This window comes from Pomacea canaliculata, linkage group LG4 (genome assembly GCF_003073045.1).
Source record: "Pomacea canaliculata isolate SZHN2017 linkage group LG4, ASM307304v1, whole genome shotgun sequence".
NCBI lineage: Eukaryota > Metazoa > Mollusca > Gastropoda > Architaenioglossa > Ampullariidae > Pomacea > Pomacea canaliculata.
Genome location: NC_037593.1, coordinates 14,620,398 through 14,640,594, shown reverse-complemented (window position 1 = coordinate 14,640,594; position 20,197 = coordinate 14,620,398). Strand labels below are relative to the sequence as shown.

General features: G+C 36.9%; 2 protein-coding genes across 3 annotated transcripts in view; one reads left to right on the top strand and one right to left on the bottom strand.

Annotated features, from left to right (window-relative positions):
• Positions 1 to 747: 747 nt before the first annotated feature.
• On the top strand, positions 748 to 17,619 carry LOC112561186 (phosphatidate phosphatase LPIN1-like). Its single transcript, XM_025233497.1, is given in 17 exon segments — positions 748 to 1,158; positions 2,020 to 2,236; positions 3,330 to 3,428; positions 3,828 to 3,878; positions 3,880 to 4,400; positions 4,890 to 5,089; positions 5,227 to 5,392; positions 5,786 to 6,070; positions 6,321 to 6,390; positions 7,926 to 8,153; positions 8,535 to 8,617; positions 9,433 to 9,646; positions 9,941 to 10,089; positions 10,584 to 10,823; positions 11,003 to 11,111; positions 11,632 to 11,735; positions 11,994 to 17,619. Coding segments are annotated over 16 exon segments (3,000 nt in total). The 5' UTR covers positions 748 to 1,158; positions 2,020 to 2,050; the 3' UTR covers positions 12,289 to 17,619.
• The window catches only part of LOC112561187 (ras-related GTP-binding protein C-like), a 14,989-nt gene continuing 9,057 nt past the window's right edge, over positions 14,266 to 20,197 (bottom strand). For both annotated transcript variants that reach the window (XM_025233498.1, XM_025233499.1), the window contains one exon: positions 14,266 to 20,180. In XM_025233498.1, the coding sequence (XP_025089283.1) occupies positions 20,032 to 20,180 (149 nt within the window). In that variant the 3' untranslated portion in view covers positions 14,266 to 20,031. The remainder of the gene's footprint in view (positions 20,181 to 20,197) is intronic.

Sequence of the window (20,197 nt, the reverse complement as noted above, 5' to 3'; positions counted from 1 at the left end):
AACGATTTAAAACGTACGCCTGATTCTGTCCCCTTCACAGCGGTAAAATATTCTTAACTCCAGCTACAGAGACCAGCAAGAAATATAAACGAAGTATGAAGGCAAAAGGCATCGCAGCTAATCTTAGAAACGGAGACAACGACTTAAAGGAGAAAAGCAATTATAAATGCTTCCAAATATATACATATATTGGGACCCATTACAAGATCGACGCCTAAAATAATTTTTGTTGGCCTTGATCAGATCGATCAATGTATATGCCAAACACAGAAATTAACTTACAGACCATTCAGAAAACATATAATTATATTGTTACAGAAATTAGTTATCTATTGGTAAACATCGATTTTCTGAATAATATATTGATCATCCTTTACCATGCGCAGATCATAATATATATATTTATAGAAGTCTTAAGATGTTGTCATTATTTCTTTAAAGAGCTGCCACAAATCGTTACATGTTCCCCCAGTTTAAGCACGGGTATACAGATTCGTGATTCATGGGAAACGTGAAATGGAAATCCCAATAAGCTAAGTGTAATTTTCATGGAATTAAAAATAACTATACGTTATACTTTTTCGGTCACCTTTACGTGTAACTAAAAATAAAGCCAAGAGATTTAAGTTTCTTTTCATCGTATAAACGGTCGTAAATCACTAATGGCCTTACGCTCAGGCCACAACAATGCAGTCGAAGTCGAATCACGCGCTTCTTTGTTTACCGATGGACGTACTTGTTGTTTCGTTTACCTTTGTCCTTGACTTCATGCCAACCCCGATTGGCTCTGTGCAGTTTTTGAAACGATAACAAAACCAGACTAGCGACAAAGTGTACATTTTGAGCACGGATGTGTATATATATATAGAGTGACAGTTCGAAAATAGATTTCGTCACCAGACGCCCATCTTGACTCAGCCTGGGGTCGCACACCCCGCTTTCAACCAATGAAATTACGTCTTACAAATCTGGCTTACCTTGACCCTGCTCGGGACGATCAGACGATAGGTTGTAGCTGACTCGAATGGCAGCTGATTGTCGTCTGGTACCTCGGTGATGGCATTTCGGACATCGCCTCAGTAAAATGTTTGAATGAGATACTATCTAGGAAGACAGCTGTGATGCTGTATCAGCATCTTCCGTCTTTCAGACAAACAGGCAAGTTTCTTTTGAAAACTGGCTGAAGCGCTTTTCATTCCAAAGTCCATTATTTTACTGTAGTGGGGTCAGTTTTGCCTTTTCTTGAAATTGCTTGGTAACCGTTGTATTCTGGACCACGTCTAACTTTCTGTTTGTAAATTTGTTATGTTATGATGCAGTAAACACATACATATTCGATGTAAAGTTCCATAGTTTTAATGCCGGTATAATTATAGTGCTATCTGTTGCTTTTCTATTCTCTGCGTTCTGGAAACCCAGGCCAGCTTCAGTAGCCGTTTTCCCCATCCGCCTGCAATACAGTGAACTTTGTTGTCATAACTCCATTATCTGTTTTTGATGTCACTCATCACTATAGTATATATTGTGTTAGCATAATTCATAGTATACTATACATAGATAACGAACCATTGATTCTGCTGCAGAAATTAGAGATATATTGTGCATATTTAAAAATGCAAGGGAAAACTGCTATTACTGTATCACAGACATTAGATGTAATGATAATCTTCAAAGTTGGTTATTTTCAAGACTATCAGTATTCTTTTAGTGAACAGAATTGATCAGTTTGAGTGATATTTTGTATGACTGAGCTGGTGATATAAGAGATGAAAATAACGTCAGGGAACAGCTAATGATATCAGAGCAATACAAGTCCATGAACTTTTCAGATATGCGTTAAATTATTTCAAGCATTGATTTAGAAATTGTAGAATATTATTATTTGTGTATCTGTATGTTCTTGAGAGAGAGAGTGTGCATGTTTGCATATAGGAGCAGGAAAAAGCATGCAGAAGTCGATGTGGTGTAGGAAAGAATATTTTATGCAAAACCATTTTTTTTTTCATAAATTAATTGCAGGCTGCTACTGAGAGAAGTAAGCAAACCAACAATGAGTCTAGGGTTTGTTGGGCGTGTGTACTCCAGCATAAAGGGCTTTTATAATGAGATAAATTCTGCCACTCTGACTGGTGCCATTGATGTCATAATTGTGAAGCAGGCAGATGGAACATACTTATCTTCTCCCTTCCACGTACGGTTTGGAAAACTTGGAGTTCTTCGCTCCAGAGAAAAAGTGGTATGCTTTATTTTGTCATATTCAGACTGAACTTTATAAATAAACCCGGGCTTAAAGAAGAAGAGGAGGAAATAACTTGAAGCCATGATATTAGTAATTTATGATGATTTAGTAGATGAAGCACAATTATTTGTTGATAATAGATATTTAATAAGGCTATGCATGGGAAAGTGAGCAAACAAGAAGGGCATTGTAGTGAAGATGTTTTGCATTTTTACATCTGCTTGCTGATATTTTTCAGTTGTTAAAGTTAAAGGTGAGAAAGATGATGGAGAAAAAAAAAATCTCTTTATGCATTTTTTTATATCATTCACAAAAATTATGAGATGGAGCTACTTTCCCAGGAATGCATAAAAGTAGGTTATTTACAAAAAATATAAAGAAAAAAAAACCCAAACTAAAAGAGGTAGAAGGACAAACACTCTTAAGAAATGTACAAATTAAGCAGAAATCAACTGTTCCTGTCTCAGTCCATCTTGAAAGTGTACTGCTTTGTAAAATGATAATAAATGAGGTATGTCTAATATAATTTTGAAGGTCCACACCCCCACTCTCCCACTTGCTGTTGACACGATTTCCGTGGAATTTTAGTTACATTCACTAAACTTTCTGAAAAAGAAGAAAACTCATTGATAATGGCTTAAGGGAGATAACTCTCATCATGATGTAACTACGAAGTTTTTTCATTATTTCATATTGTTCATTGTATTAAAAAAATAGAATAGTATTTATTGCATATACGTGTGAAGGAGCTACCAAGTTAAAACCCTGTAGCATAGCCATAGAAAAGGGCAGTTATCATCATGGTGTTTTCATTTCTTTGCATGACAAAAAAAATGATGGAATATCTTGGTCAGTCTTAGAGTGGGACTTTACAGGCAATTACATCCACAAATATAACCAAAGATTGGCAGCATTACACTAGTCATATATCTTCTCCATAGTATGTAGATTGAGATATTCATTAAAAAATAATGCTTAGCTCCATGCTGTACTGAAGAAAACATAAGGTTAAGCAAGCAGGTGACTATGCTAGAAATTAATTTTTGTGGCAATGAAAATGCTTAGCATGTGTGCATCTTGGATACATTAGGTGGACATAGAAATCAATGGACAATCAGTTGACCTGCATATGAAGTTGGGAGATGCAGGGGAGGCTTTCTTTGTGTGTGAAGTGGAAGACGAAGAAGAGGTAAGTCTACGACTGGTCACCATGTTTGTATCAGTCCTGCATTCATTTTCTTTCTTTCGTATTTAGATGAAAGCCTTTAAATGATATTCATCTTTCTTGGGAAGACATCAGTTTGGGATACATGTGACATATTTTTTTTAAGAGTGCTGGTGCCATGCTGCAGCATTTCCCCTAGATTTTAATGTGTTAAATAAGATTGTTAAACTTTCTAAGTGTTAACCCTGATTAATATTTGGGCTCAAAATTATGTTAACTTTACATCAGGGTGAAATCAGGTTACACTAAACATAACACACTAACTGTATCTATATAAAATTCTTAGATTTGGAGTGAATGGAAAAGGGCTGCTGTTTATTCCTTTTCTTCCACATAAAGAAAAGTGTTCTTTTTTCTTTGTAGAATGAAGGTTTGGAATACCTTGCTACTTCTCCTATCATATCAGCCAAAGATCTTAATGAAGCAAGGTCTTGCAAAGTTGAAAGAAGAGGCTGAATGTGCAGAGCAGTCAGCGACAGCTATCCATCATGAGACACAGCCTGACAGTGACTTTGATAAACCTATACTTGTGTCCACACCTACTCCATCTTCCTCACTTAAGGAAATCAAGCTGGACCTCAGCTACAAAGAAAAGTCTAAAGAAAAACCAAGAAGAAAAGTACTAAAAAAGAAAAAACAAAAGACTAGCAGCAAAGCTTCCCCCCGATCACAGTCTTTGCCAGAAGGCCTGGGCTTGGAGTCCGATCTCATATTTGAGATGGAGTTTACAGACACATCAGATGATGAAGAAGTCATAGCCTACAATTCTGGAGCCAACCGAAGTCTCTCCTTTAATGAAGCTGTGCTGAAAAAGGCAGACGATATACGTGAAGAACCTGGGGAAGAAGATGGAATTTTCAGAACTGAACGACAGAAAAACTCACTAGAAGCTTTCCTGACGCCATTTAGTGACCCAGAAATAACGCCACCACAAAGGTATGGGGAAACTTGCAGCTTCAGAAATGTTACTAGATAATGAGGCAAGAATTTCTTGCTACAAAGGAAAAGTCTCCTATCACTGGTTTTCTGCAGTTTGGTAATAGTGGAGTTGTATAAGAGTCAGTGTAAACGACAATACTGTTATGTTCTCTGTTAAGTGACTTTAAAATCACCTCATCATAAATACTCAAATTTCTTTGTCTCATCTTCATATAAAGATACACGAAGATATTGATTTTGGTTGATTGTTTCTTCCCAGTTTTTACTGTTTTAGTTTGCTTCATCTATGCTTATGCTGTCTACACATTTATTTTCAAAAGTATTGTCAGTACATTTTTTTCAAGGTGATTGTTCATTTGTCATGACAAGATTGAATATTTGCACTTTGCTTTTCAGTGCATTCTTGAAGTTTTAAGGCTGAGCTTTATTCCTTTTGGCTTTATCCATATATACTACTTCCACTTCTCTGACCTCTTGTTGTTTTAGCCCTTTGCCTACCAGACCTCCAAGTCCAAAGAGTGATACAGAGGTGGACCGTCAGCATGCAGAGCAAAGTCAGCATAAGCTTCTGTCTGAGACCAGCCCTACTTGGAGCTGGGGAGAATTTCCCAAACAGACACCTGTCAACTCTCCAGATAAGGATGTCAGCAGGGAGCACCTTATAGAGAGCATGCTAGAGAGGGAAAGTGAGGGGAAAAACTTTCTAGTTTTCTATGAGACAAACTGTATATTTTTTTTCATATCTTGTTAATAAATTGTTGTGAGAGCTTGATTTTCTGTTTCTCACTTGCTTAGATATTGTTTTATTTTTAAATTTTCCTAGACTCAGAAAACGTCAGTTCTGGAGGCCTGCTATCCATATTGAGCAAGCAAAAGGCACAGAAGAAAGCACAGAGCCCACTAGCTGATGAAGGGAAAGGCATGTATCTTGATGACCTTGCTTCTTTAGATGACCCTGAACTTGCAAAACTCTACCTTGGCAATCCACGGTAAGACTTAGTTTTTAAACTGTGAATGATTCACTTCTGTGATCATTAACTGCTTTTAATCAGGCTAATTGCTGTACATTTGCAGTAATCAAATAACAAAGTATCATGAGAGTGAATTGAATATTAATTTCCTCTACACATTCCATGTGTGGAGTATATATAATTATCATCATAATAATAGACATTAAAATTTTGAAGAAAAAAAATTGAATAAGAATAAAGATGGTTATTTTAATGGTTAAGCCATTTCTGGAGTTTTTGTTGTTTCTTGAATGTTGGAGTCACAGACTTAAATTTAGATTTGAATTTTAGTTTTGGTTTTTTTCCCCTACTATGTCAGCTACTTTTCAGTTATCATCTTTGAATAGTATTTTTTCCAATTAAAATTGGCAGGTTTGTTTCCATCAGAGATCGAGAGGATGACAGTGAATCTGGACGAGGGGCATCACTGCCCCAGTCTCCCCATTCTGTCGAGGGAGCTATTGGTGGGCCCGTCAGTTTCTTAGAGTCAGAAGTTCGTCATTTGGGGGTAGTCTCACTTTCACTGTGTGGAGGCCTCAGTGATGCTGAAGGCATCACTCTAGACAAATTCATGCAGAAAGTGGTCACTTACGATGATCTTGCTGAACAACCATCACTGCTTAACAACCCAGATCTTGTCGTCAAGATCAGAGATCAGTGAGTGTCTTTAGTAATTTGTACATGCTTGTGTGCATCCTCTGTGGTATGCATGCTAATATGTGAAGTTAGATATAATATAAATCTGTCTACATATAACCTCTACATGTCTGTATGTACATACATGGATGCTTACATGGGAGCATATGGTTTTTCTCTCTCTCTTTCTTTCACACCACTTATGAACATTGAGAATACAATGAATTAGCATGGGCAGAATTACATGATTTAAATACTTTTGATATAATAGGTATTACAACTGGACCACTGCATCTCCTATGGTGGTTGCAGAAATGGCATTTAGCAAACCTCTGCCTGAGGTAAGGAATTCACAATTAATCGGGCTGTCAAAAGTAAATCATTTTCATTCATTTGTTCATTAATTTATGATTGCTGTGTCAAATTGTACTAATAGAAGTGTATGGAGTGGATGGCTAGTGAATGAACCTTTGGACCTTAGTTGCTTCCTCATGGCCAGGCTCGCTGGCCTACAGCTGAAACCCAACTCTCACTGCTAGCTTCCTCATTCCACACCCTGGCTTAAGTGAAAGACTAAATGCAGTGTAGCATGATGCTGATGTATTACATGGGCATGTCTTCTCTGATGAAGTCAGGGACCAGGTCCGATGTGACTCAAGATAAACCCAATGGCCATTGTGTCCACACTTAACTATGAGTCTCAGCCAATGAAGGGGAAGGGATTTTGACTGCTGTTTGTACATAGTGTGGGAATCTATAGGAATCAAGAAAATAGCTGACTTGTAACCTTTCAGACCATGCCTTATTGTCAGATAGATATCTCGACATGGTGTCATCATTGTGTCTTGCCAGGCAAGGATGATGTTCCCTCAGTCTTGAGAAAGTTCATCGTAGTGTCTGGTGGTTCTGCAAACTTGAGCATCAGGGGGAAAGAGAGTAGAGCTATTGTTTGCATATCAAACACATAGCCCTTAGGGTCATGTAGTGCACTTCAGAAGATGTCCAGCAGATGAAAAAAGCCAGAACTTCAGGCCTTCCCCTTCTTGTTTTCTTCCTGACTGCAGACCTGTCATCCAGAGCTTGCAATCCCACAGAAATCAGTTGGAACAAGACACACTTCACCTCTGACTCAGTATATAAAGGTGGTTTTCTAGTAAATCCCTGCACACTATGGCCTGTCGGGAAGTGAGAATCTGACAAACTTGCCAGGTCTGGCAGCCGTCTTGAGCAGCCAAACCAAGCAATCCCCTACAGCAAAGCCAAGATTTTAATGAAGCACCATTTCAAAAAATAAACACGACCCACCATAGGATGACCAGATGCTTAGTCTGAAATGCCACCTTCAGACCCCATCATCTTTTGACTGCACCTATGTGCACAAATGTACCACATGGGGCTATCATAAAAGAAAACTGCCATTCAAGATGGTTCCCACAGACCCATGAGCATGTCCTGCAGCTCTTCCCACTACACAGACTTGGACAGAGGTCTGGCCTTAGAGAGCCACATTGGAAGAAAAACTCTAGGCCACCAAAGAAAACATAGGAAGAAAACCAGCCCCTTTTATAATCACTGAAATACTTGAAGTCATGGCATGATATCTGGAATGCATATACAGTCGGACCTCGATAAGTCGAACTCAAAGGGACCTGGAAAAACATTCGACTTACGGAGTTTTGGAGTTAGGGAAAATGGCGTAATGGGCGCAGGTATTTGGCCGGGAACTAACAATTAATTCGATATAGGGAGGTTTTCGACTTATGGGAGGTTGACTTATCGAGGTCCGACTGTATATGTATTAATAAAAATGTTAGTGGGTATTTAAAAAGTCATTTTTGACTTTCACAGCTTTGCCAAACAATCATTTCTGTTGCAGCCAACAATTACTAGTCTGGTGAAAGAGCACATGCCCAAAAAACTTGCAAAAAAAAAAGGCTCTGGTTTGTCATGGTTTTCCTGGCGACGTTCCACCGTTGCAACCGCAGGTGGTGGTGCTGATGATCTGAACATGCACACAACATCTGCGCAGCGTGCCTCCATTGTGGTGCCCATGATGGCTGGTGCTGGGGGTATGAGTGATAATGAGGGAAACTCCAGTAAACTGGTTAGCATTATTTAAACTTTTTCTCCAGCCATGAACACAGTTTGTGTCTTTCTTTTGATCTCATGATTTTAAGCTTTGATAATTTAGTACATGTAAACAATGTTATTATTGTTAACTTCAATCATTTGCGATGGCAGATGATATACAATATTATACTATCAGGCTAACAACGTCCCTCCTTTGAGACTCCAGTGTAACTGCACCAAGGCATGGAGGACCCAAACTGAGGCTGGCTGATAGAGTGACTAAAAGGATCTATTCATTCAATGTGACTGAAAGGGAAACGTTTGTTGGGAATAATAGAAATTAGATCATTCATCAGATTTATTTGCTGATCAGTTTTGTGGACTGAGTTACCTTGACTATGGTTTTGGTCAGCAGAGTGAGTCCAGCATGAGTCCAGTTGGCAGCCCAGCCACAAGTCCACCAACAAGTGTCCACAGCACACCCAGGAAATCCAGCAGGTAGGGGCTGTACATTGTTCCTTGATGCTAGTTGTTAAGGATGTGTTGGGCAGAGAAATGTTCTTTGTCATTTAGTGATTTACCCAAAGTCATACCTGGAAAGGCACAATGTTATAGGTTGACAGGTGAGGATGTTTACTATCATCTCATCTGTCATATGCTTGGCATATGTGTAATCACTTGATATAGAATGTGGAATCATTCATGACATGATTATCTCTTAATGCAGGAAGTAGGGCCTGCTCAGTGTTTTCTTTAGCAGGTGTAATTACCAGCAGGTGAAAATGTTAATTAATTGCTTAACAAACAACAATTGAAGAGTTGAGTAATAAAATTCAGTTTTTAATCTGATGTTTCCCAATTAATAATTTGCATTCAGTCAGCAATTCAAAAGTCAAAATGACTTAGACTTACCTCAACAGGTTTTTTGAGTGAGTAATTTGCACTCTTCTAGCAAGTCGGGTCAGAACTTCACTAATTAAGACTGGTCAGGGCTTCACGGCATAACACCAAGGGAAACTCAAGTTTCTCGAACTCAGTAAAGGGGAAGAGTATTCCAAAACAAACATTAAAAAAAATCACTTTCCCTCAGCCCTGATCTTCACAGCTCATCCTAGTCTAGCCTCTCAATGATGCCCTTACGTCAAAGAAAAATAAGTTACCCATTTAGTTATAATAATATATAAATGTTCTAATCTTTGTACATAATACCAGGAATATCTATTGTTCAAATATATAATTATATATTTGGCCAGATTACTCTTGAATCCATGAGAAAGATGTCTCAAAAATAATTTACTTTTATCATGTTACAGGCAAAAAGAAGCAGATTTACAAAGCACTGAGACAGATACAGACAATTCTGAAAAGGAGACTTCCAGTATGCAGCATATCTATGTAAAAGAAGAACCAACACATCAAGAGCAGATGAAGTCATTAACATTAACAATGGAAGAAACCCAGGAGGTCAACATGGAAGAGCCAAGAGGGAAATATAGAAAAACCCTGAGACTGTCAACAGAACACATTGTAAGAGAGAGTTTGTGTTTGTAAGAGATCATGTGTGCACATGGTTTTGTGAATGGTCATGTGTCTAGATGCAGACATGCAGGTGTGCAAGAAGAATATTTGCGTGGAGGTGTGTGTGAAAATGCATGCAATCTTTTATATAAGATAGCAAAAAAGTTTTTATGCTACTTATTTGTATTTATGTATATACTTGAAATATTTTAATGACCTCATTGTATGAGATGGTGTGAGTTAAATTGTGCCTTAATTGTGTACTAATAATTTACTTGTTATAGCACATTTTTGTCTGCACAGGGCAAGTTAAATTTACGTGAAGGACAGAATGAGATAGTATATTCTGTTACTACCCAATACCAGGGCACCACTCGCTGTGTTTCTCATGTATACCTCTGGAACCATGATGACAGAATTGTCATCTCAGACATTGATGGCACAATAACGAAGTGAGTGTTTAAAATGTTTATCTGTCTTTGTCATATTCTTGTATTTTATATAAATTTAAAGAAGGAAATCTTTAATTTTTGGTGCAGGAGTTATGTGATAGATCATATATTCTTACATATATTTTGAAAATACTGTTACTCTGGAAATTCATAGGTAGAGGATGCCCAGAAGACAGAGTGGCCATGTAAGTTTAATTCTGTTATAAGGCTGGTTGTGAAGCAGTGTTTTTTTGTTTTTTTTTTTTAAATTGTGACCATTGTGTTAGCATGAGAAGGAAGATAATTGCTATGAAGCATACATAGCCCATTTAAAGTTGTAATTAGGTTGTTATTTATATTTTTTATTTGTCATGTAAAGTTTCCTATTTATTGTGTGTTATGAACCTGAACAAGAACCTGTTTCTGATGTCCTATAATTTCTTCAGAATTTATATAAGAAATATGTTAATTATAAGTTTTAAGTTTCAATTTTGCTCATGCACGCCATATTGCAGATCTGATGTTTTGGGTCAAATTTTGCCCATCATTGGACGAGACTGGTCTCAGTCAGGGGTTGCACAACTCTTTACCCGCCTAAGCAACAATGGCTACAAACTAATCTACCTCTCTGCGCGCGCAATTGGCCAGTCCCGCCTTACTAAAGATCTTCTTCGAAGCATCAAACAAGGGGACAGAGTCCTGCCTGACGGACCTCTTTTGCTGAATCCAATATCTCTCATCAGCGCATTCCACAGGTAAGAATATTGTCATTTTCCACCCCTACCTACCCTCCTCTCTGTTTTTCATTGTGATTTTTTTCATTGCTTTTTTTTTTTTTTTTTGCTACTCCTTCCATTATCCTTTCTCACTGTTTTCTTTCATTCTTCTTGCTCTTCTTGTAATTTCACCTATTTCAATATTGCCTTTCTTTCAGGGAGGTGATTGTCAAAAATCCTGAAGAGTTCAAGATAAGCTGTCTGAGGGATATAGCTGGCCTTTTCCCTGCATCACCATTTTATGCAGGCTTTGGCAATAAAATCAATGTAAGTGGAACTGGGTTATCTTCTTTCTTGTCACCATATAATATTTTTCATCCACTCTAGCTCACTGCTGTCTCTTTGACAAAGCCACATTTCCTTTTCTGTTTATTGTATTTATATTTGACATCTCATTTCTTTGCTTTGCATAGTTCTCCTTATTGTCTTCTGACTTATCTTGTGATTTTGGAAATAATCTTCATCAGTTTAACATAACCTATTTTGTTTCACATTGTCATTAATATATCTTCTTTCACCTCTCTCCCCAATTTGTCGGGTGATCCGGTGGCACTAAACTCAGCACCTGTTACCAGTAGAGTGAGGATTGGCTGTCTTGGATTCAGACCTTGTCCCAAGCATGCTATTCTTTTTCTGCATATTGCACTTGTTTGTAGAGCTGCGATATAACCTTAGTTGCTGGTTTGCCAACTCTGTTTCCCTACACCAACACTTGTCGTTATTTAGCATTGTCCTGCACAAGAACTTCATAAACAGCATATCATGTTGCCTTCATTGCTGTTGTTAGGATGTCATTGCCTACAGAGCTCTGGACATTCCCAGCTTTCGGATCTTCACCATCAATCCACAGGGGCAGCTTAGACATGATCTAACACATACTTTTCTATCCTCGTGAGTACAACTTTTTGATTTGGTGTTGCTTACTTAATATGGAACAAAATTATCAGTGCTGGAATTATTTCACATATTGGCACATGTTGCAGTCTTTGAAATATTTAAAACTAATATGCTTATAAATAAAGATGACATTTACAAATGTTTTAAGAGCCATTGTAATATTCATTATTTCTTGAAGGGGTTTTTTTGTGAGCAGTTTGGACTGAGCAGATTCAGTGAGAAACTGATATTGGTTCTCTGCTTGTGTCACAGGTACAGTAGAATGAGTGACATTGCTGACCACTTCTTCCCACCAATAAGCTTGGCCAACAGAGGCATGTCAAATGAGTACAGCAATGTCACATATTGGCGCCAGCCTGTGTCCTCGGTGGACCAGCTTGATATTGAGCTGCTGAAAAAAGAAGATGCAACACAAGCAGCTGGGAAGAAATCCACTGTTGCTGGTACAACAGCCATATCAGCTGCTGTGACAGCACCACCAGCAACAGCTTTGTCTGTTGTCACCACTGCTCCACCATCAGAGGATCCAAAGAAAACAAACAGATGACTCGTACAACAGGAACCTCACCTTCACAGCCACAAATCAACAGCAGCAGCCACCGTGTACTCACTGTTCTTTGAAAGACATAGACCATTTGATGGCAAGGGTAACCATGGCATTGGAGTGAACAACACTAACACCAATAACAGTGCTTGTCATGGCTTAACTGATAGTCTGGAGGAGATTTCGCAGCCGGTCTGCAGAATGAGGTCTGCCTCCATGGACATACCATTGTCATCCACCAGCAGCAGTTCATTAGGCTCACCCTCCTTTTCTAGCACACCAAGCACTTTATCTCTCCCCAATTTTGGATTTTGGTTCTTTGAGATAGACTGAGCTGCGCTGCATGCTAAATAATATGTTGTGTTGTGGAAGCTGTCAACCTGTTACAAGGTTAATGCCAGCCAGATGAAGTGGAAGGTTGGGGGCTTTGATGCAATAATGACTGATCCAGGAACAGTGTGTCAACTACTTAAGAGAAGCCTTAGGGACAAAGAAAGGAAGAGCAGTGGAGAGAGGTGAAATGAGTGATTGAGTGAATGAATGAGAGAAGAAAAGAGGGATGTGACTGAGTGTGTGGAGGGGATGGGAGGGACAAAGTTGCAGAACATAAAACATCCCTTTCCACACTGTTTATTTCAGTCTGTGATAAGTGTGATTAATAGAAAGGTTTGTACAAAATATTTGAGTAAAAAAAAGTAGCTAATGCTGAGAAACAATCATACCTACAGCATTTTACAAACCAGACTTGAATTTGAACAGGGCATTTCAGGCCTTTAAAATATATTAAAATCTGTAGGCATTTAAATATTCCCTGTTGAGTGTGTTTAGAACAGATTGTGATGTATTTCCTGTCTATTAGTCTGTTATGCTGTTAATGGTGTCTGTATGGTTACATTTGTAGATATCCGTACAAATCTGTGTGGGTTGTTTCACAGAGGGTTCTCAAGTACTTAAAAATCATTTTGTTATTTGTGGCCATTCATGTAGGTAGTTTTGCTAAGCTGTATGGCTCATTGGCTGTTCAATTCTTTATATAGCTTTTTAGTTTTCTTGAACATGAATTATAACATGACTGTGAGTTTTTTTTTTGATAAAATCTGGCAGTCATGGTGAGTTAGTGTAAGTGTTGAACTTTGTGTGACACCATAAGTAGAATTTTGTGATTATTGCTAGAAAAATGTCGGCAACGGCTGGTGAGAAATACCTGCGGAGCTGTCAAAAACAACTTGTTAAAGCATTGCTGTTTTATTTACTGGGCTATGCTTGTGACTTCTGTTGGAGTTTACAAGCATAGATGCATACTGTACAAGCCTACACTTTGAACATCTGAGGAGTGTATATGCTTGTCTGCAGTAAAATAACCCATCACATTCCAGATGAAATTGAAATGCGCTGTTGCTGCCTTTTTTTAATCAGCATGTAAGTTAGTGCTTCTGGGAAAATTTTCATGAGGCAGCAATGACTGGATGCGCAGTGGGTGTTTCTCCTTGCCATATTCATGCCTTGCTAATGTGACCGGTTATTGTCCACTTAGTTTTCCCATATATTCTGTCCAAAACTATTTCCTAAATCAATTGAATTTATTGAAATCAGCATTTTTAAACATTCTCTAGTGACAGTTGTGTCTAGTCAACAACAGATGTTTTCTGTATCCTCCAGACCTGATAATATGGCAATCTGGTGGACTCGTTTTGTTGTTCTGTCCTTGCCAGTCATCTAAACCAACTATTTTCTGTATTGTGAGTTTAGACAGGATTCAGGAAAATGTAGTTTTAGTATTGTATAATGTGATGTTTTAAAATTTGTGCACAGCTGATAACTGTTGCTACATGTAAACACAACCATTACAAAGACTTTGTAGTGTTGAGAATTTATAGGTTGGTCTGGAATCAGAAAGACCCACAAGGTGTAAGTCCAGTACCCTATAAATATGTACATTTCCATGTGGATGTAGGGACCCTGATCCGTGTTTTTTTTAAAAAAAAACAGCTGGAGAAAGTGGCATGGAGGAGGATGGCTAACATTACTTTTATTCCTTAAATGTTTCCGATTCATTGACTTATGTTTTTAAATGGTGTTACAAAAATCCCAAGCTTTTAAATTCTACATAAGTTGGAGATGGGTATCAGCATTATTTGCACAATCAAATATTTTGAACCCAGTACCCATGCTTTTCTCTCTTCATACAATTTTAATAAGCAGCTATTTTGAGTTGGAGGTAAAATTATGCAAGTGGGCATTTGCAGGATTATCATTGTGCAAGATTTAGAGTTTGCAGGATTATCGTTGTACAAGATCTAGAGTTTGCATTTGAAAGAATGAGCATGTGAAGTTTTTTCTTTTGATGCACCTTACTACAGTGATGAATTGATATATGTGGTTCATATTTGATTAATATTGGTCAAACTTTTACAAAATGGGAGTTTAAATGGCAGTAAAGAAACATGGCATTGCAGTTTACTGATCTTCTAGTATCAGCAATGTGATTGGTTTACTTGGACCAGTGGGGATATCTACATTTGCCAGCTGCCTCTATCTGTATAGGGCAGTAGAACCTTGGTAACTTTAATGTTTGCTACTTACCCCTACTTCATTCTGCACACACATTCCAATTTTTGTCCCAGCATTTATAGGTTGTTAAAAAGTTATGATGTCAAATGCACACAGGGCTTCCCTTGCCAATCTGCATCTTGGAAATGGTTATTTCACTACTTGTTCATCCTACATGGTTTTTTGTATACCAGCATAAACTTTAAAAGTGAAGAGCATACTTCAAACCAGTGACTATTTTTTTATTATATTTTATTTTTTTTGGAGGGGGGATGCAAGAAATGTGTTTTCATGTGCGTGTATGTTCATGTTTACAACAATTACATTGTCAGTGAGAGGGGTTTTAATGGTCCAACAATTTTATTTCCTTGACTATCTTACAACCTTTGCACACAACTGTAAGCTGCTTGCTTGAATTACTGAACCCAAAAATATTTTGTTAAGCATACACTTTATGGTCAGCTCTTTGTTCCATTTAGTTTTTCATTTCTGCAAGAACACTGCCAGACTATTTCTTAATATCTTCTGATAGGGAAAGAAGCCAGCATTAAAAAGAAGTTAATATCTTCAGAACTTTTTTAAAAAGAAATTATTTAAAACAATATCTTGAAGGTTCTCAAATATATAAATGATCTTTTAAGTGCAGAATAGATTATCTAGCATGGTTATTTATTTAACATTTGATTCTGTGCTTTTAGTTGCACATCTCAGTGACAGCTAAAACTTTTTAATAGGATCACAATCAAAACTAAGAACTATACTCCATAGTCCTTCAATAAAGTTGTGTCTGAATCACAAACTTTACAGATAATTTTTTTGACATTTTGAATGATTGGTTCACTTAATTTATGCAATGTGAAAATTCATTTTGATAATAATTATGGCTGGTATTCTTAATGGTTTTAAATAATTCTGAAAAGAGTTTGAGAAAAACAAATTTTGTTAAATAAAGGTCTAAACTACCTGAGTAAAACCGGTGAATTTTTGTTTTGATGCCAAAGCAATATGTAGTTTGGTAGACATTTTTAAACATTTGCTTCTGGTATGCTGCAATGCCTTAATTAACCTGTGTGTGTACATGATAATGATATTTGTACTCAGTCATCATTTCTTTGGGGTCAGATTTATATGCATGTGTATTTATATTGAAATCCTAGTTTTTCCAGTGACGTGGCAACTGCAATCAACTATGTTAAGAGTTTTATTTCTTTGCTGCTCAGGTATAGGATTTTACTGTGCAAATTTATTTGCTGCTTCCTAAGGGTGATTCCTGTGTTGCTTTCAAGCCACACAACTTTATACAAGATACATAAATTTGGTAAATAGTGATTTGGCTAAAATAAAATAAACAAATAAAATAATGAACTGGCAAAATGCAAGTTCTGAATTACTGTGCTATGTATTTTACTGCACATAAATGTATGCTTGTGAGCTGTTTGAAGGCTTTGTCACACGGTTTAGTTTTATTAGTTGCAAAAATGACACAAGTTATTATTGAACTTTGAATGTATTATCTGTTTTTTCTGCAATTATATGTATTTGGTTCCTATCTCTGTCTTCTTTCCTATAACATTTTGTTACCAGTTTCAAAAAAACAAACTTGAAATTGTTACCAAGATTTATTTTATATATACATGACTGATTTGAAATGTTCTAACAAGTGTCTCAGTCCATTTTATACTAGTAACTAGCCATGTGTCTTTGCAGTTGTACATACTTTTACCCCATCTAACATTCATTTTAAACATTTTATCATTAATTAAAAAAACATATTACACCGGTACACAATTTGTGCATTTTTCCTGATAAATTTGCAGACTTTGCTGGGAAAATTATGACTCCCAATTACAATTGTCGCCACACATCAGTGCATTTTTATCATTGCTTTCCTACTTCAGATGACTTTTGTCAAGTGTTTTGTTCCCAATATGGTAGACTTAATGAGTAGCTTAGTATGTAAAACAAAACAAAGATGTCTACCAAAAGATTTATACTGCTGCATGTTTGGAGAAGCTCTTTTTCATAAGCAAATAAAACTTAGTTCTCATTTAAGGCTAGAGTGTAATATTAGCTTCATGTGAGCCATGCCTCTTGAAATTTTAGCCTTTTACATGTGCACCCTGCTTCCTCAAAGAAATAACCCTGCTTTTAGTTTTGTTGCCCTCATTAACTCAGCTGGGTTTAGACCTGTATTCCATTTTTTAAAGCTGTTGTAAGCTTTGTTCTTGTCAAAGCAGCTATGTTTTTTATTAAAGCCATTGCACTGAAGTTACAGTTAAGACTAGTGATGCCATAATAAATCTTTAGGCAGGCACTTGAACCAGATGAAAATATTTTAGTGACAGAAAAGACATCTGACAAATCAAATACAGGTAACCTTGACTGCAGGCTCAATAGATTCATGAGGGAGAAGTCATGAATGCAGTCAACATTCCTCTCGAATGGTTGCTAAATTAGCCACTGCGTAGAAAACTTTAGGGTGACATTTTTTTCAAAAGTAACTTTTAGAAGTATGTCACAACATGAATAATCATTGACAGGGAAGCAATCACCTTATCCATTTTGCATGTCCACCCAAGTTCATTTCTTTGTCATAAACAGTCAAGATTTCTCACACTTGCAATCCATTTTCTCCTGACGTTTAGTGGACCTTAATTTGTTTTTCCTGAAGTGTACCTATTTACAATTGTTTTAGCAAGTTATTCTTCCAGGTGTGGCCAGGAACAAAATTTGTGTGAAACTGGCATCACTGACATTGTTGAAATAAAATGTTTATTTATCCCATGGTTATAGTCACAGTCATTTGAATTTGTGTTTATGTACACTTTTGTGTTGATTAGGAGGATGCATATAATAATTATCAGCCATTCAGTACTTGGATCTCCTGGATGCTTCATATACCAATTACTATGAATCCTTACTGAGATTTGGGGAAAACTCCTACAGGTACATGTCTGACAGTTAAACCCCGCATAGCAATAAAATCTGATAGCAGAGCACACAGCTGATTTTTTAAATTTACAAGCCGGCCAACTGCACTAAAATGTTCAATTACTTCATTTAGGTTTTCAGTGTATGTGGCTATAAATCATACATAACCTAGAAATAAAATGGTTTGCTGAAAAGCAATGGTGTAACACAGTATGATGCAACATACTACAGGAAGAAAAAGAGGAAAATTTGCAGATAAGACTGCTTGAAGAAGAAATCCAAACAAAACCATTTGACTATAAAGACACGTAAAAGCTGAAATGAAGTTTAACAAACTGATGATCAGTGAGATTATGTGTGAACAGCACAAGTACAAAAATATTGAAATTACTGTGGGAAAGTTTAAACCCCTGGTGAATCTTTTCACTTGCATCAATTCTGACCAGAAGTTTAATATATTCACTGGTCAAGGCTCTGATATTTTTCCAGACACACATAAACCACACTACAATAAACAATTTCTTATTTTACAAATTGTAAATCAGCTGACATGATTTGGTCATGGAGGGGAAAAACCACCTCTACAGCTTTGTTCACTGCATGCTGTAGAATACAATATCTGACCGAAAAATCTCCAGCCAGCATAAGAATATTAAATGATGGTGAAGAGAAAATAAACTTATTTTCCCCCCAGACTTAGAAAAACAATCACAAAATTTTAAGATTAAATTATTCCGATATTGGAGTACAGCAAGATCCTATCAAAAAGACAGCTGTCATCACCACTGAGCTTTATCACTTGCTCTGGTTAACAGCAAAATTACTAATAATGTAAATATCCTTTTCTTGATAAAGATTTAAAAATTCCCAAAAGTGGATGAGGTGCACACAGCTTCATGAACCATATAAACTTCTTGGATGAAAGCATTTTTGCATTTTTGTGTATTGCAACTTGCAACTGACATTCTTAATGCTGACATACAGTCATTCATGCTTGTGAAATCTGGCAGAAAGCTTTAAATAAACATAAAATATGTGAACTAGAAAAAAAACTTCGCAAAGCCACTAACACATAAAGTTGACTGCAATGTTTAATTTTCGATCTTTCTCTATGCTCAGTTTTCGAATGAGACTTCTTACCAAAGTTTTCTCTGGAAGCTAACCTGTTTAATGTTTCACACAAAGTTACATGCGTATTATTCATGCACACACACATATATGTGCACATGTATGATTACTGAAACCTGCTGAAATCCAGCCTAATGCAAAATTATCAGCAAAGCGCATTCATCATAAGGTGTACACCCAATTCATGAAATGGATAGTACTGTTGCAGAAAGATACACCATACTCAATGAACGAATTATCAAATTGATAAAAACCCAACAAAAACAAGACTGACATTTCAAAGAATTGTTTGTTAATGCAAAAGCTGTTTTAGTCATATAGCACAGGCAGTCATAAAACTTACAACTGTTTCTATTTTTTTTTTAATGCTATGCATCACATTCTACCATCCAACAGGTCACTACACACCATATGCATATAGTCCTCTCCACCCAACAGTATAGGGAGCTCCACTTGAAACACGACAATCAATCTTATATTTATATGGAGCCTAACTGGCTGCATAAATATATTGCAACATTTTTTCTCATTTTGCATTCTTGACTGATTGCACAGGTTTAATGTCCATGCTCTCGTTCAAACATGCATGTATAAACACACCCAGCAAAAAGTAAAATAACCATTATATGTGCACATCTAAAACTACAATCACATTATTAAGAAGCAGCCAGTAAGGTTTGTTGAGTGACACTCCAACCACGAATGTTCACCATGCAGAAGTCATTTTGTTTTAATAAAACATCCAAGGTGCACACATCCTGTTTTCTTGGATTTTTTTTCCAGTCACCTTCCTTTGCAAGAGGACAATTCTGGAAGATGATAGTCTTGTTTCAAAACTTCCCTTATCATGGCGAGCCCATCCATTTCTGAGGATTCATGTTCTGCACATGCAAGCACAAGAATGTCCAAGACTGTGCAAATGTACTTGAACTTGGCACTACATCTGAGCTTAATTAGCAGTAATGTTTTTTTGGTTCTTGAAAAAAATAAAATCGTAAGAAACATGCTGAAAAATTTGCTCCACAGTGGAAAAAGATTTGCATCTTGCAAGGTATAATTCTTCACAAATTTGATGCAATGAGTGAACCTACAGTTTTACAGGAGTGTCCAACACAACTATTCAGCATATCCCTTCAGTTATGATGTGGCACCCTCTGCAATACCATTTGCATGAGGAAAAGCGCGAGTGGCATTTGTTTTAGCGCGGGCAGCTGCTGCCTGCTTTTTAATGTCAAACACTTGTTGAATTGCTTTCCTGAAGCAGCCAAAGTTGTAGTCTATTAGACCTGCACAGAAAGTAAAG